This window comes from Taudactylus pleione, unplaced genomic scaffold (genome assembly GCF_031769625.1).
Source record: "Taudactylus pleione unplaced genomic scaffold, aTauple2 ptg000038l, whole genome shotgun sequence".
NCBI lineage: Eukaryota > Metazoa > Chordata > Amphibia > Anura > Myobatrachidae > Taudactylus > Taudactylus pleione.
Window position 1 is genome coordinate 5,370,532 of NW_028284440.1, and position 14,657 is coordinate 5,385,188.

A 14,657-nucleotide genomic window follows, 5' to 3' on the forward strand; every position below is an offset into this window, starting at 1 on the left:
AAAAAAGGTAATTAACAAGCACAGGTTGTGACTAGGCAAAACATACACTAAAGGCTTTAGAAAGCTGAAGAACTAGCCAGGATACAGAAGAATGAGAGTAGAGGTTGGAACTGGGGACAGTAATAGGATCAAAGTCCAGGTGGAGGTCAATTAAGATGACAAATAGTTGTGGTCTAGCCACACCATAGGTCAGGGAAGGTAGCTATTAGAATGGTCAAGCTCCAGGCAGAGTTCAGGGCAGGCAGTTATCAGCAATGGCCAAGCCCCTGGCAGACTTCAGGTCGGGAAGCTGTTAATAGAGCTCAGGACAACTGGCAATCTGTGGTGGTCAAGGCCCAGGCAGAGGTCAGAGAGGCAGCAAACATTAGTGTCGTTTTAAGCCTATCAAAGGTCAGGCCAGTCAGAAAGCCAAAAAAAAGTCCAAAATCAAGTTGGTGATCCAGATAATATTGTATCCTCTATTGTGCTCCAGTAAACTGGATGTGAATCGGCAGCGATTCCACCATTAATTCAGTGATTTCCAGGCACTATTAGCCCTTCTACCGCCCTCACTATTGTAGATGTGGGAAAATAATTGCACACCCAGGCATATATCTGAATATGGCATGGAATAGGTTTATTAAGGCAAAGCTCAGCAACAGTTGATTTCCCACCATGGCCCTAACTGTGTGGAGTTTGTATATTCTATCCGCGTTTGCCAGGGTTTTCTCCGGGTATTCCAGTTTCCTCCAACTGACTGGACTGCAACTGACCAGACTGCTACCACAATACTACAGTTGGGGCCTAATTCAGAGATGGGTGGGCTTGTAGAAGCGCGCACACAAGCGACTGTGCAAATCCGTCCATCTCAGATGCAAATGCAGAAGGAGGTGTCAGACACCTTCTTGCTGTGATAGCGATCCCAACACTGCGACCGATGTAACAGGGTGGGATCACCATTGCAACCATCGCGATTGATGGCTGCAATGGTTGCTTCTTTGGTCAAGCTGCGGGAGCTGAAGATTCCCACAGCCTGACCGGCTGCTGGTCACGTAAGAGCCCAGGAATGTGCATCTGCCGACACTGATTCTGGGAACGGTGACCAGACATGCCCCCCCGCTCCGACCTCCCAAACGCTGCAGCATGTCAATCATGCTGCAGCTTGGCGGGTCTGCGAACGTAATCGCAGAACCCAAACTGCACATGCACAGAACGGGTCCTGCGCAGACCCAGAAACATTGGATATGTACGCTCATCATCGGATGAACGTACATCTCTGAATCAGGCCTTTAGTGCGGATTAAAAGGAAACTATGTACAGTAAGTGGTGTATTTATAAAATGCCAGCTATGTTACTGTGAGTGAAATTTTATCATCCTATATAATGGGTACATTAAATCAAAATAATTGGATTTCAGAGACTTTCTCTTCTATGTATTTATATTTATGAGGGCATTCTAATGTTCTTGTTTCTGTTATTATATGTTGATATACATTTTTTTATATTACTCCACATAATTATATATTTTTAAATAATTTTTAAGATCTACAATTGGGAATCTTGTGCCTCAACACTGTCCTTTGATTCTAACACCTTTTTTCTAGTGGGGCAGACTACCCGAAACAGCTGCAGAGACATTGCTTACTTTCTCTGGGCTAAAGTTTTCAATATCCTTCTCTTCATTGTAGGACCCTGATTATATCCAATTACCTGACTGTTGGATCAGTTGTCAGGCATTCAAAATAAAACAAAAGTTTGGAGGAGACAACAAGTTATAATGAATAAATTATAATTAAATGGAATACATTCCTTTCTAACCTGTGTAGAAAATAATCTATTAGAGTCCGTTGGGTTAATATTGAGTATTATACACCTGTAAAAACAATATTAAAAGCAACAATAGTGTTAAAATGTCATAGATAATAAGTTCACTGTGCCTTAAGTATTATATAAAAGTGAAGTAATCCACCTCCTCAAATTTTCAATTCATAAGGTGGGGAACCTCCCTAAATTCATGCACTTCCAGAAACATTTCTTTCGTATAGCAGATAAAAGTATCTAAGATTATTTCATGCTAATTTGTATCTATTCACTGGGATCCCGCTGCACATAAGAGTCGGTATGCAGTCTCAATACAAAAAAAAAAGCACTGCATAGTGTATTACCGCTTTTAATATGTAAAACAAATGTAAAGGTGGCCACACACATGGCGATCTGCACACGATCAGCTGATGTGTACGATTTCCCTTGACACTCTCCCCGGCAGCTCTGCACACGATCTCCACACGTTCTGCACACAATTTGGTGTCCAATCTTCAAACGATCTCTCCTGCAGTCAGACTTTCACAGTGCATCGTGTCCTAGATTGTCATATCTGCCCTGCTGCACAGCAGATCTGAAGATGCGATGTGCGACCAGCGGGGACGCGCATCGCATCATGGTCGTGAGTGGGGACTCACGATTTACTTACGATTTGGCCATATTTTACACGATCTGTCATTGCAATGTGTCGGAATCGGCCAGATCGGGTAAAATATCGCTATGTGTGTGGCCAGCTTAAGATAAAAAAATACATTAAAGATTGATGGAAGAAAATCCTATTCAGGCTCGGACCATATGCATTTTTACTTACCTCTGGCAAATGATAACTTGCAACTGCCTAAATACCCTGGTCACTAATTGGACAGGGGGAGTGCTCGGATACTGATTAGACAATTAAGCCAGACACCTATGACTGTCAATGTCCATATACAAAAAAAAAATAATAATTGTATAATAATAAAGTCTACATATACCATATGCTTTAGGGGCTAGTATTTCTAGCAAAGTTCACTGACTATAAAAGTTAAATCCTGGTTATAACGTGGTTGCGGGTCACTTGTCCCGTCTGCTGTCACAGAGGTAGCCGAGTGGCTCCAAAGTATACTTTGCTAATTGTCTGTTATTTGTAACCAAACTGAGATTCCCAAAGGATGCACAATATTTATTTGTTAGCAATTGCTTTCTATGTAGCAGCCGTAGCAACTTTGGTAATGTGTGGTAGAGTTCATTGTTTTGGCGGCAGCATAAATAGAGTTGACGGCTAAGTAGCTTTGGTGAAAGTAATAATTGCTCTGGGTTTTCACTAAGGTTAATGTGGTGAGAGGACATCAAGACTGAAATACCAGAAAGACATTTCGTAACCCAGGCCACCACAGATAGTGAAATATCCTGAGAAGATGCATGCATTTGGGTGATGTCCAGATAGTGGCGGTATTGAAAATAAATATGAACTTACTATTTTTGGTAGGAGTGGTTTCATAGGTTGGATGAGAACCAGGATAGCACAAGACCTAAGAAATATAACCATGTGTATGAGAGAGAGGTTATTGGTCAACAATGTCAAATTCAGTCGATAAATCAAGGAGAATTAGAAGTGAAAGTGAGTAGTGGCCTATAAATTTATCAGTGTTTAAATTATTGACAACCTTAGTGCAGTCTCTATGGAGAATTGGGAAGAAATGTGTGCCTAACGATTGTCCAGTAGGCTGTCTGAGCAATGTAAACATGAGTGAAGTGCAGGTAAGCCTCTGAAGAAGCTAGGAGGACCAAGGGAGTTGACAAATGGGATGGCAATCTGATAGAGAATTTGGGTCAGATTTTTTTTTCATTATTTCAGAATAGAAATAACTATTTCATACTTGAATAATGATAGCAAGAATAGAGTGAAGAAAAAAAAAAGTAATGCTTGGTTATTGATATTACAGAAGGGGTTGAAAATCCAGAGAATATGCCCTTCAAATGATGATCATGATAAAAGGAATAGGAAGAGGAACTTTGATTTGTGCAGTGAGGGGAAAGGGGGAGTCAAACCCCACCTCCCTACTTTCTTTGTCTAATTTCAGGCCTGGGTGCAATTAAAGGGTCAGAAAGTTTTTTCTAATAGCATCTATAAATCTGTGTGCAGATCCTCTGTCTTTTAAGGGTTAATGCATCACAATATATTCCCATTATTTATATATAACAATAATGGGGCCTTAGTTTGATTACATGTAAATTTACAAGATAGTTGTGAATGGAAGAACTGTAAAAGTAACCTGATAAAACAGACCACCTGCTACTTTTAATTGCTAATTGGAAATGGCATGGCAGCTGCTGTTTAGAAGAGGCATTCAAAGCAATGCAATCATTAAAGTTCTATAAACAGTTCATTTTAGAGTGTCTTAATAAAAACAGACCAGCCATCTACTCACATATACATCGTAAACAACTTAATGTAAAGGTGACTACATACTTGGCCATGTGCTCACGATCCGACATTGTGTCCGTTTTCCCCTTGAACTCTCCCCAGCAGCTCCCCGGCAGTCATGGGCACGATTTGGTGTTAAAAACTGTCCAATGTGACAAACGATCTATCGTGCATCCTAACTATTCCAGTGCATCGTGACTGAGATTGTCAGATCTGCCCTGCAGCACAGCCGATCTGAAGATGCTATGTACGACTTGCGTTGCGGGGACGCGCATCGGCATCGTGAGTGGACACTCACCATTTGGGCATATTTTACACGATTTGTCGTCACGATGCATCGGAATATCGCTAAGTGTGTAGGCACCTTAAACATGCAGTATATGACATGTATCAGTGTTCATACGAACATTGTTATCTGTTGAATAAAATAGTCACCCATATTGATACATATGTTGCACAACCAAATTAATGATTGCAGGGAGAAAAAGTTATTAAATTAATTTACTGGTCCAAAATTATTTTGATGGTTTGAGTTTTTCAAATAGTTTTAATATATTTATAATTTGCTTATTATATGTTCTATCATGTTTGCAGAAATTCAAAAAAGACTCATACACTGTCACTATGGTTAACTTTTCCAAAGTTACGAACTTCTTGGTTGACACCATACGAGGCAACGATGCTTCAACACATCGCAGGCCGCCCCATGAAATGGCTGACTTCCTTGGTGACGCAATTCCTGATTTAAAAATAAATCAACAAGAAGAATCAGGATTTGAAGTAATAACTCGTGTAAGTATTGATGCCTTTAATTTTTTGTCCTGCCACTGGCAATAAATTACAGGGAGGATGATTGTAATGCTGCCCTGGGCCATAAACCTATTCCTGTTGAAGAACTGAAGATGATCTGTGAGGACACTTAAAATTGGCTATGGAGAAGTTTTGAGACAGTTGAGTTATTTAGCCCAGCCTGATGCCAGGAGGCTGCACAGTAGACTGGCAGTCAATTTATCTCCAGTTCCCTCAGCGATAAACCAGTCTGCATTTTGTATGACTTGTCTCGTTTTGAATCTTATTTTTTTGACCAGATACAAGTTTTAGATGTTCTTTCTTCTAACTAATGTTTGTTTTGTTAGATTCATTTATTTTCTGGGAACAGTTACACACATAATATATTTATAGCATGAAAAAAAATCTCACCATGGGAAATGAGCTGCAGTTTTTCACCTGTCTGTGATTTTCCCAACAATGCATTGATGAGTTGCTGGCTTTATTTAATCAAACATTAAGATGGTAACTGCTTTACCAATTAAAGATATATTCTCTATTAATAAAATAGTTATTTGTTTGAGGTGTAACATTGTAAATAATTGGCTACTTTTGTTCAAAACGACACTGATTCCAGCTTTGTAATCCGCATTTTGGATAAGGCAATTTGGGAATTGAAGATGTGAATATCTATTGTAAATAGAGTCTTAAATAGCAAGAAGCTGTTCTAGGTTGTCAAGTGAGATAGTATATGTCTTTAATATCTCATCTGTAGGGGAAGGAAGTAACACTCCACGGTGACTTATTACTTTGCTCTGCTGTAAATCAGATGTTAGTTTTCACTTTTTGTTAAAACTTGTCTTCTGTGTAATCTCCCATTTAATAGTATCAATAAACCGAATATACAGGCATCCAGTAAAGTGATTTTGAAGTGTCTGTATAATAGGAACATTAACTGTTTATCCCTTGTTGTACAGTGTAAATTTATTGATGTCATTTTCAAAAGTGATAGTTTAGCAGAATGAGAAAACTGCAACAACTGTGTAGAATAAAACCATTTTCAACCTTGTGTATTAAACAAGAAAGCACACACTACCTGAGCTCACCTGACCTTTTGGTAGAATTGCAACCAATAATGGTTTTTTTTGTAATCTATGTAGTCTTAGAACCATTCTTAATTGTCATTCAATAACATGAACAAATAATTGTGTACATCTAAACAAATAATTGTGTACATCTATATAGCTAAAGAGTTGTTTTTTTTTCAGACAATCTATGTATGGAGTAAAATTTATTGTAAGAAATGTATTTTCTTTTAAGCTAAACCATATGCACCATTTATGGAGGGTTATAGTGCTGTACAGATAAGTCCCACTGTACTTGTAAAAATACATGTAAGAAGGTCGACCGTGTCAAAAGATTGACACAAAATGGTCGATACATGATTTTTTTTTTTGTTGGTTAGGTTTAGGGTTAGACACTTACTGGAGGATTAGATACTTACCCCAACGATTAGGGTTAGGCATGTACCTTGACGTTTATGGCTAGGCACTTACCGGAGGGTTAGGCACTTGAACGGACGTTTAGGGTCAGGCACCTACCCGAATGGTTAGGGTTAGGCACCAGGAGGGAGGGTTAGGGTTAGACACCAAGTCGAGGGTTAGGGTTAAGATTAGGGCAAAAAAATAAAAATAAAATGTGTCGACCATCTGCACCTGTCGACAGTCTGCACTTGTCGACCTTCTTACATGTCAACCTTTAATGTGTCGACCTTTTATCCCTGTCGACTTTTTGTCCCTGTCGACTTATTGACTCTATAACATCTGGTGTCCATCTAGACACTTTTTACTGTCTATCTGTTAATCCACACTCCATTCAATTACACATTTTATTAATTGCAATGCAGCTTATTTAGTAAATGCGGTGCTATCTGCCTATGCATCTTTATACATTGGTAAGATCCCCCAACCAGTAAGAGCAGAATGCAGGAACACAACAAATTAAAGGTAAAGGGGTTTCCATATTATCTCACTGAGAGTTGCCATGAGGGGATTCGATTTGGTGCTATGACATCTACAGGTGCATCAAGAAAGGTATTGAGGAAATCTTTTCTTGAAAATAAAAGCTAGCTGATCGAAGTAATGCCATAAACATAATAAATGATAATGAAAGTAATAATTCAGTCTGTCTCTTTTTTTTTTTTTTGTTGCTATGTTTATAAATTATGATTAAATGTTATATGTATTTGAATATTATATTTTGCTTTTTCATTTAAATTGTACCTGTGGCGAGAGGTTTGATTATAGGAGTGGTTCCCAAACTCTGTCCTCAGGACCCCACACAGGTCACGTTTTCCAGGTCACCTAGCAGGTACACAGGTGTAGTCATTATTCACTGACACATTTTAAAAGATCCACAGGTGGAGCTAATTATTTCCCTTGTGATTCTGTGAAGAGACATGGAAAAAATGCACGTTTGGGGTCCTGAGGACCGAATTTGAGAACCTGTGGATTATAGCATCAACACTATTTTAAATATTAGATGTATGTAATGGGTCAAGGTTAAGTGGTTTTGTATGCGGGTGTCTCTTTACACTGTATATTTTTCTATAAATACATTTAGCGTTTTCAGTTTTTGAGTCTCATGACAGCCGCTTTTTTTTTTTTTTTTAAACTACATGGTTCATGTTATCTGATTGGGAACCAGTTCAGTAAGTCTAAATGCCACCCAAAAGGCTTTTGGCTTTATCTGAAATGTGTGATTCAACTCCCTATCTGTGATTAAGGGATTAAGCCTTGGAGATACAGTGGATGGAGATGAAGTACCAACGAATCAACTCCTGTCACTTTACAGGCTGTTTGAAAAATGACATGAGCTGATTGGGTTGGTACTTTATTTCTCTCCCCAAGGCTTAGTACATAGACAGCTAAGTATGCAGTGGTGTAACTGTCCCCATATTTTGATATTAGATTGATGTCGGTACACGTCCAGAAGTCCATAGGAGAGATCCAGTCACAACATTGGAATGGGACAGTAATATGGATTCAGAAGGAAGAATACGAAATGTGGACAACATAAAGAACATCATATTTAAAGGGGTGGGTTATTTGCAATCTAAAAAAAATCAGTATTTCAAAGTTTTGAATTATTACTATTTCATTTAGTTTTTTTTAAATGTTTGTATTTTTTCATCTGATACTAATACCTCTTTTCCACCAAAAACCCAGGTCCGACCTGGGTTTTTGGACATGGTTCCAACCCTGGTCAGACCCAGGTCAAACCCATTTACACTGCACCTTTGATCTGGGTTACTCCCAGGTCAGCCCTGTTCACACTGAACTCAGGTCTGCCCTGCTAAACCTGTGAGGTCATAAAAAGTGGGAGATGAATGCTCCACAACCACCAATCCGCTCATTTTAGGCATGATCCAGATAAGATAACCTGGGTTGCACCGTTTACACTGCACCATTACCTGGGTCCATCCTGGGTCCAACCCTGGTAGCTACCTGGGTTGGATTGCAGGGTCACTTGACCCAGGTTATTTTTCAGGGACCCTTTTACACTGAGCTGCAACCCGGGTAGACCCTGCAAAAACCCAGGTTTTTGCTTTGGTGTAAAAGGGGTATAAGAAATCTTTCTTTTGAAGTAATATTTTTTATTTTTATATAAGTCCACAATCGTAAAACTTGCAAGACCATTTATTATGCCCTATGTCTTCATTTTTGCTAATACTTTCATGGTAACGCACGCCCCTGTACGGCATACTGGATCTTAGCTGTCTTTACGTTGCTTACCCTGGTTAACTAGAAAATCTGATGGCTAGAAAAAACCTGTTGATGCATGGTGCTAACATTTGTCTCTATTTTCTAAGCCAGCTTTGTTATATACTTACATTGTTATATTGCTTTTCTTATTTACTCAATCTACTTCCACATCTGAACCCAATAGCGATTTTATATGGAGGTGGGTGGAGGAGTTGGGCTTTGTCTGTCTAAACCATCCTAGAAAGTATTTATTTGTCTCACTTTATTTAACAGTCTCTTTGGAGAAAAAATACTATATTGTTGTATTTTGTGTGTTTCTTATCTATTGAATTGCTGCAGAAATTTGTTTTTCCTTATTTTCTATGTAGGGAAATGACATCGTAGGTAATTTTTTTTTTTTTTTTTATTGTTTGTGGCCTATTGCTCATAATGAATGCTGCAGCCTAAAATAAAATCAGAACAGAAGTGAGCACTTTTTCTGGGAACCAGACAGTAAAAATGTAGGCAGGAGACAAACCGGCAAAACCAGCGATCACATGTAAAGAGCTACAGCAATAAATATTTTTTTTATTTAAATTACAATTCTGCTATGTGGCAGGGCATGCTGGGATGTGTAGTTCTACAACAGCTGGAGGGCCGCTTATTGCCCACCCCTAGTAGAGAAGCTAAAGTCGAGTGTGAAACACTATTGGGACTAGTTACCTCTTGGGGGTGTGCTGTCACGATGTTCAGCTGCACATATCCATAAGAATTATTGTAGTGTAACTACACGGTTTAATAATGTGATGTTTATACGTATTTTGACATATTACTGCTCCTGAATAGTACAGTTGGAACACTGTACACTGTCACAGAAGGCAAAGCATGCCCATGTATGAGGAGCATCTTAACAACTGTGTAGTGGTTAATGTGCAAAATCAGTTGTGTGTTAACTAATATGTGTTGCTAATTATAACATATAGGGGCATATGTATCAAAGCTTGATGAGAGATAAAATTGTGAGAGAAAAAGTATTAACCAATCAGCTCCTAACTGTCTTTTTTTTAAACACTGCCTATAAAATGTAAGTTAGAAGCTAATTGGTGATTTATATCTCACAATTTTATCTCTCATCAAGCTTTGATACATAGGCCCCTTAATGTGACATTTACTGTTTTTTTGTTTTCTTATGACTGGGGTCAAAAACTGCTACATTCACCGAAATGTGTATGGTGTGCTATCTGAATTTAATTTACCTTTGAAAGCACCATTTTACTGTGTTTCCATACACTTCCCTGTTATCACAGATTAAAACCTTTTCAGAGTTGTGCTTCTTTTATGTAAGCCTGCATGCTCATTTCCCTGATCTCTGGTACTTTCATCACCCCTTGTCAACATTTAATTTCTCTCCACTGCTCGGGACATTGCTTTTTGCAGTGTTTTGTCACTTTTCTATTGGACAGCTCTTTGAATTTGATAAGTAGAAACCTTTTATATTTGTTAGTGATAAAATAATGTTAATAACTTGAGGTCACAAATGTACATTTCCCAGAAATTCTGTTTTTTTCAAATTAACCAATGTTGTCCTTTTTTATTGCATCCAAAATGTCAATAGTAAGTTTTCTTCTCATTGACATCCTTATATCGCCAAAGCAATCCCTGTAATCTTTACAACAAGGGCACATCCTGATATGTTCAATGCAGCGTATGCATCCCGGACAGCACTATTCTTTGTTGAAAATGTTCCATACACCATTTCTTATTAACAGTATGATTTATTAAATTTCAGCCGTGCTTAGTGCTGTGGGCTTTCATGGATTATATCTGTAAAGCTGATTTCACTGGAGTCTGATAGTGTAAGCATAGTAGCTAAACTCCAGAGGCCATTTACTAACATATCTCTACCATTAGGAATACAAACTTACATTTTAATGGAATCTGCTTCGTGCAGGGGCTCTGCCATGCTTTGAGAAAGGAGGCTTGGAAATTTTTGCTGGGTTATTTTCCTTGGAACAGCACAAGAGAAGAGCGAGCTCAACTCCAAAAAAAGAAAACGTAAGTAACCTGCTCTACTACCAAGCAAATTAGTTAAGCTCATAGTACTAATTGACAATTCACTTTAGAAGACTTGTTTTGTTTATTTAAAAACTAAAAGCAAAGGAATTCATAGTAACCACTTTATGGTTGATTGGAGAGGATCTTATTCTTACGCACTATGTTTTCACTCTCGTGATAGCTGATGCATGTTTGGAACTTTCATTGTCAGCCTAGGAATCTGTGTCAGTAACCTTTATGTATACCCAATCTCCATTTTCCGCATTATCGCTGCATACATGTTACCCCAGAAATCAAATGACCTGCGTGGAGCCAATAAGTAGAACTGGGAACTTGGTTGAAGTGAGAAAAAAAAACCAGTTGCTATAAAAATGAAAATATATGTTGTAGTGTCCTGGAAGGTCTATTGCAATCTACTGGGAAATATACACTATGTAGACAAAAGTGATTGGACACTGCACAAACGAAATGCATTCCATTGCACACGTGTTCCAAATAGCCACTAACGTGGAGGTTTCGACTAGAACACTTCGTATGGAGGCCCATGCACTTGCAGTTCTACAGAAACAACAAATGTTTTTATCGGGACAACAATGCCACCTGTCATGTTTCCAAGGCGACGCTGGACTGATATACAGAAAATTCGGTAACCTGGATTGTCTGGCCAGCTCAGAGTCCAGATCTTAACCCCATTGAGAAACTCTGGGACGAATTGGAGCGAAAGGTGCATTCTAGGCTGACTCGGCCTTCTTCAGTTTCACAGTTGGTTACTGTACTTAAGATGTAATGGCAAAACATGCCACCTGCTGTTGTCCAGGAACTTGTGGACAGTTTGCCAAGAAGGGTGTCTGCAGTAATCACTGCACATGGTGGATCTACAAGTACTGACGTCAGTAAAATCTTGTTGATCTATTTGCTGTCAGCGGCCAATCACTTTTGTCTACATAGTGTACTCTTATAAACACACTTACTTTTCGCTCCTGTGACTTTACTTAATCCCGAGAAAACCATACATATTGATCATCTAATAAACCGCACACATGGGGAACACATGTAAGGCCACATTTCTGCACAATGTATTTTTACTATATTTGTCTTATTTAGGCTATATAATCCTAAAAAGTAAAAGTATATTTATTTAATAATACTAACAAAAGATCACCTCTCTGGCAGGAAGTACACTTGGATAATTTATCAAGAAAATTATTCTAATTTATCCGGCAAAAATGCCTCTGCTCACAATTACAAAGTACACTAAGGGGCATATGTATCAAGCTGATTTTTACATCAAATTATGCAGAGACTTTCGATCTCTCCCCTGCAGCCCCTGGCCAGGTCCGGAAGCTGACTCTGTGCACATGTGCAGTGTCAGCTTCCCCTGGGGAAGTCTTTCACTCCTGTGAAAAACTTCTCGTAAATGCCAGGGATATAATTCGCGGGGACAATGGTTACCGCAACTGCTGTCCCTGCGAGTTCTCCGTAGTACATAGCTGGAATATTTTCATTAAAAATGAAAATATTCCCGGTGAGATGGATACATAATCGCGGCAGTGCCGCGATTATTAGTACATAGACCCCTTAGTCATTAAGGGGCTTCTGTTAATTGAATTTCATTAAGGCAGTAGATATTTTATTATTTAAAAAGAAAACAAATTATCAGTATTACCCAGTACTGATGCCTCTCACTGAGGCTACATAGTTAAATACGTGTAAACAGATGTTACAGCAAAAATACAATTTCCAAACAAGACAGTATATATTAGCAAGGCATTGACTCCACAAGTCCTGTGGTGTCACCACCAAGACATTAGCAGCTGATCCTTTAAGTCCTGTAAATTGTGAGGTGGGACCTCCATGGCTTAGCCTTATTTTTCCAGCACATCCCACAGATGCTCGATCAGACTGAGATCTTGGGAATTTGAACTCTTTCTTTTTTGTTTTGTTCCTCAAACCATTAATGAACAATATTTGTAGTGTGACAGGGCGCAATATCCTGCTGAAAGAGTCCACTTACCATCAGGGGATACCATAGTCATGAAGGGGTGTATTTGGTCTGCAACAATGTTTAGGTAGGTGGTATGTGTCAAGGCAACATCCACATAAAATTATAATATAGCTAAAGTGGGACTGTTGGAACAGTCCTATCTATAGAAATACCAGTGCTGATGAAATTAGAATGATACAGGTGTAGATTTACTGTCCATTGTTGTGATGTCACAGAGTCATCAGAAATACAGTTCAGCAATCTGCAGGTTAATAACGATGATGTAGAGGACGTTGGGTAGGGTCTAGTCGATTAAATGAATGTTTGGTGAGTGCATGCACCCCCTACCTCATCCTGAGTGGCAGCCCGGTGGCTGGTTGTAGGAGTTGTTTAGATGTGAGAAAAGCCTCCTTCTAGACGTAGGGCGTCGGTTCCCTGTGTGAGAGACGGCTGCCGCCTGGTTGGAAAAGGGCAGCTGCTTCTTCAGTCGCTCTGACAGAGGGTGTGCACAAATCCCTCACCGCCGGTGTAGTTGTTTCTGGGGTCCGTCCGGCAACTCGGCGAGTAGAGGGGGCGTGGCCAACACGTTTCACCCGCTAGAGATTGTGCGGGCTTCGTCAGGGCTGTGTGGATGTGGAGTTTGCAGGATGTCCTTTATTTAAAAGGCTTGCTCTGTCCCTCCTTAATTGCTCATTGGGAGCCAGTTTGCAGTCATGAGCAATAAATGAGTTTTTTAAATGCTTGTGATCCGGATTAGTATAGTGTCTCCATTTATATCCCATTCTCAGTATTCACAGTGTATAGCACAAATACATATGGAGTAAAAATCATATAGGGTAAAAATCATACCAGCCTAAGTGCCTATGGATGTGTACATAAGGAATAGTAGGTAGTTAATTATCAGGTGATTAGCTCACTGGTTGTCAGTATACTGATTGCTCCCATAGGTACACCTGGTGGTTTTTGTAAACGAAGTGGAAGTACACTGGGGGGAGTATATTGAACAATGTAAATAATGTTGAGATGCAAAAAAATGAAAGTATAATATATAAATATGAGTAGAATAGGTGTTGAGGGTGTTATTAGAATCTTAGAATATTAGTTATGCAGTTATGATTTTTGAAGAATCCAAGGTATGGTGGTACTGAATTGTTCTAGATCACATATTATTCCCATGTTGTAGAAGTAGTTGTCTCTCATATTGGTTGATAAATATTGGTCTCTTTTAGAGTATTATCTTGAGCTCCTTGATGTGAAAAGGATATAGCTTGCAGTGATAATTGCTACATAAACTGATCTTCATGAGAGGTCTCCCAACTCATTACTGGTCTGGCCCGACCCTACTTAGCTTCCACGTTCGGGAAGTGTTTGGGGTGGTATGTATGTAGGATGCACTTACAAAACTTATTTCTATTTCTTGGAGTTCATTCCTTCAGGAATTCTGAGAATTCAAAGTCAATTTTGACCTTTAGGTTCAAGGGTTTTCAATTTATATATCCATCTAGATTCTTCTTGTGACATGGAACGTAAGTAGTTGCCACCTCTCCATGCTGTTTTAACTTTCTTTATTGCGGTGAACGTTAGAAGGTCAGGGTTTCCGTTATGTTTTTTTATTGAAGTGATCGGGTACACTATGAGAATCTAGCTTGTGCTTGATATTCCTTATGTGTTCTCCCATGCGGGTATTTAGTTTTCTGGCTGTTCTGCCTACGTATTGTAGGCCACATGGGCATGTGATCATGTAAATTACCCCTTTGGTGTCGCAGGTCATAGTATCCTTAATCTTGTACGTAATTCCAGTAGTTTTTTTATGTAATTTCTGTTGTTGGTGCTGTGTTTCTGTGTTTTGATGTACTGCAAGCTATACATCTGTTGCAGTGATAGAATCCCGGATTCTTTT

General features: G+C 39.1%; 1 protein-coding gene across 1 annotated transcript in view; it reads left to right on the plus strand.

Moving 5' to 3' along the window:
• The window catches only part of TBC1D15 (TBC1 domain family member 15), a 141,404-nt gene that overhangs the window by 66,039 nt on the left and 60,708 nt on the right, over positions 1-14,657 (plus strand). Inside the window, exons 7-9 of the mRNA XM_088452537.1 lie at positions 4,802-4,999; positions 7,945-8,073; positions 10,670-10,773. Of these exons, the coding sequence (XP_088308663.1) occupies positions 4,802-4,999; positions 7,945-8,073; positions 10,670-10,773 (431 nt within the window). The remainder of the gene's footprint in view (positions 1-4,801; positions 5,000-7,944; positions 8,074-10,669; positions 10,774-14,657) is intronic.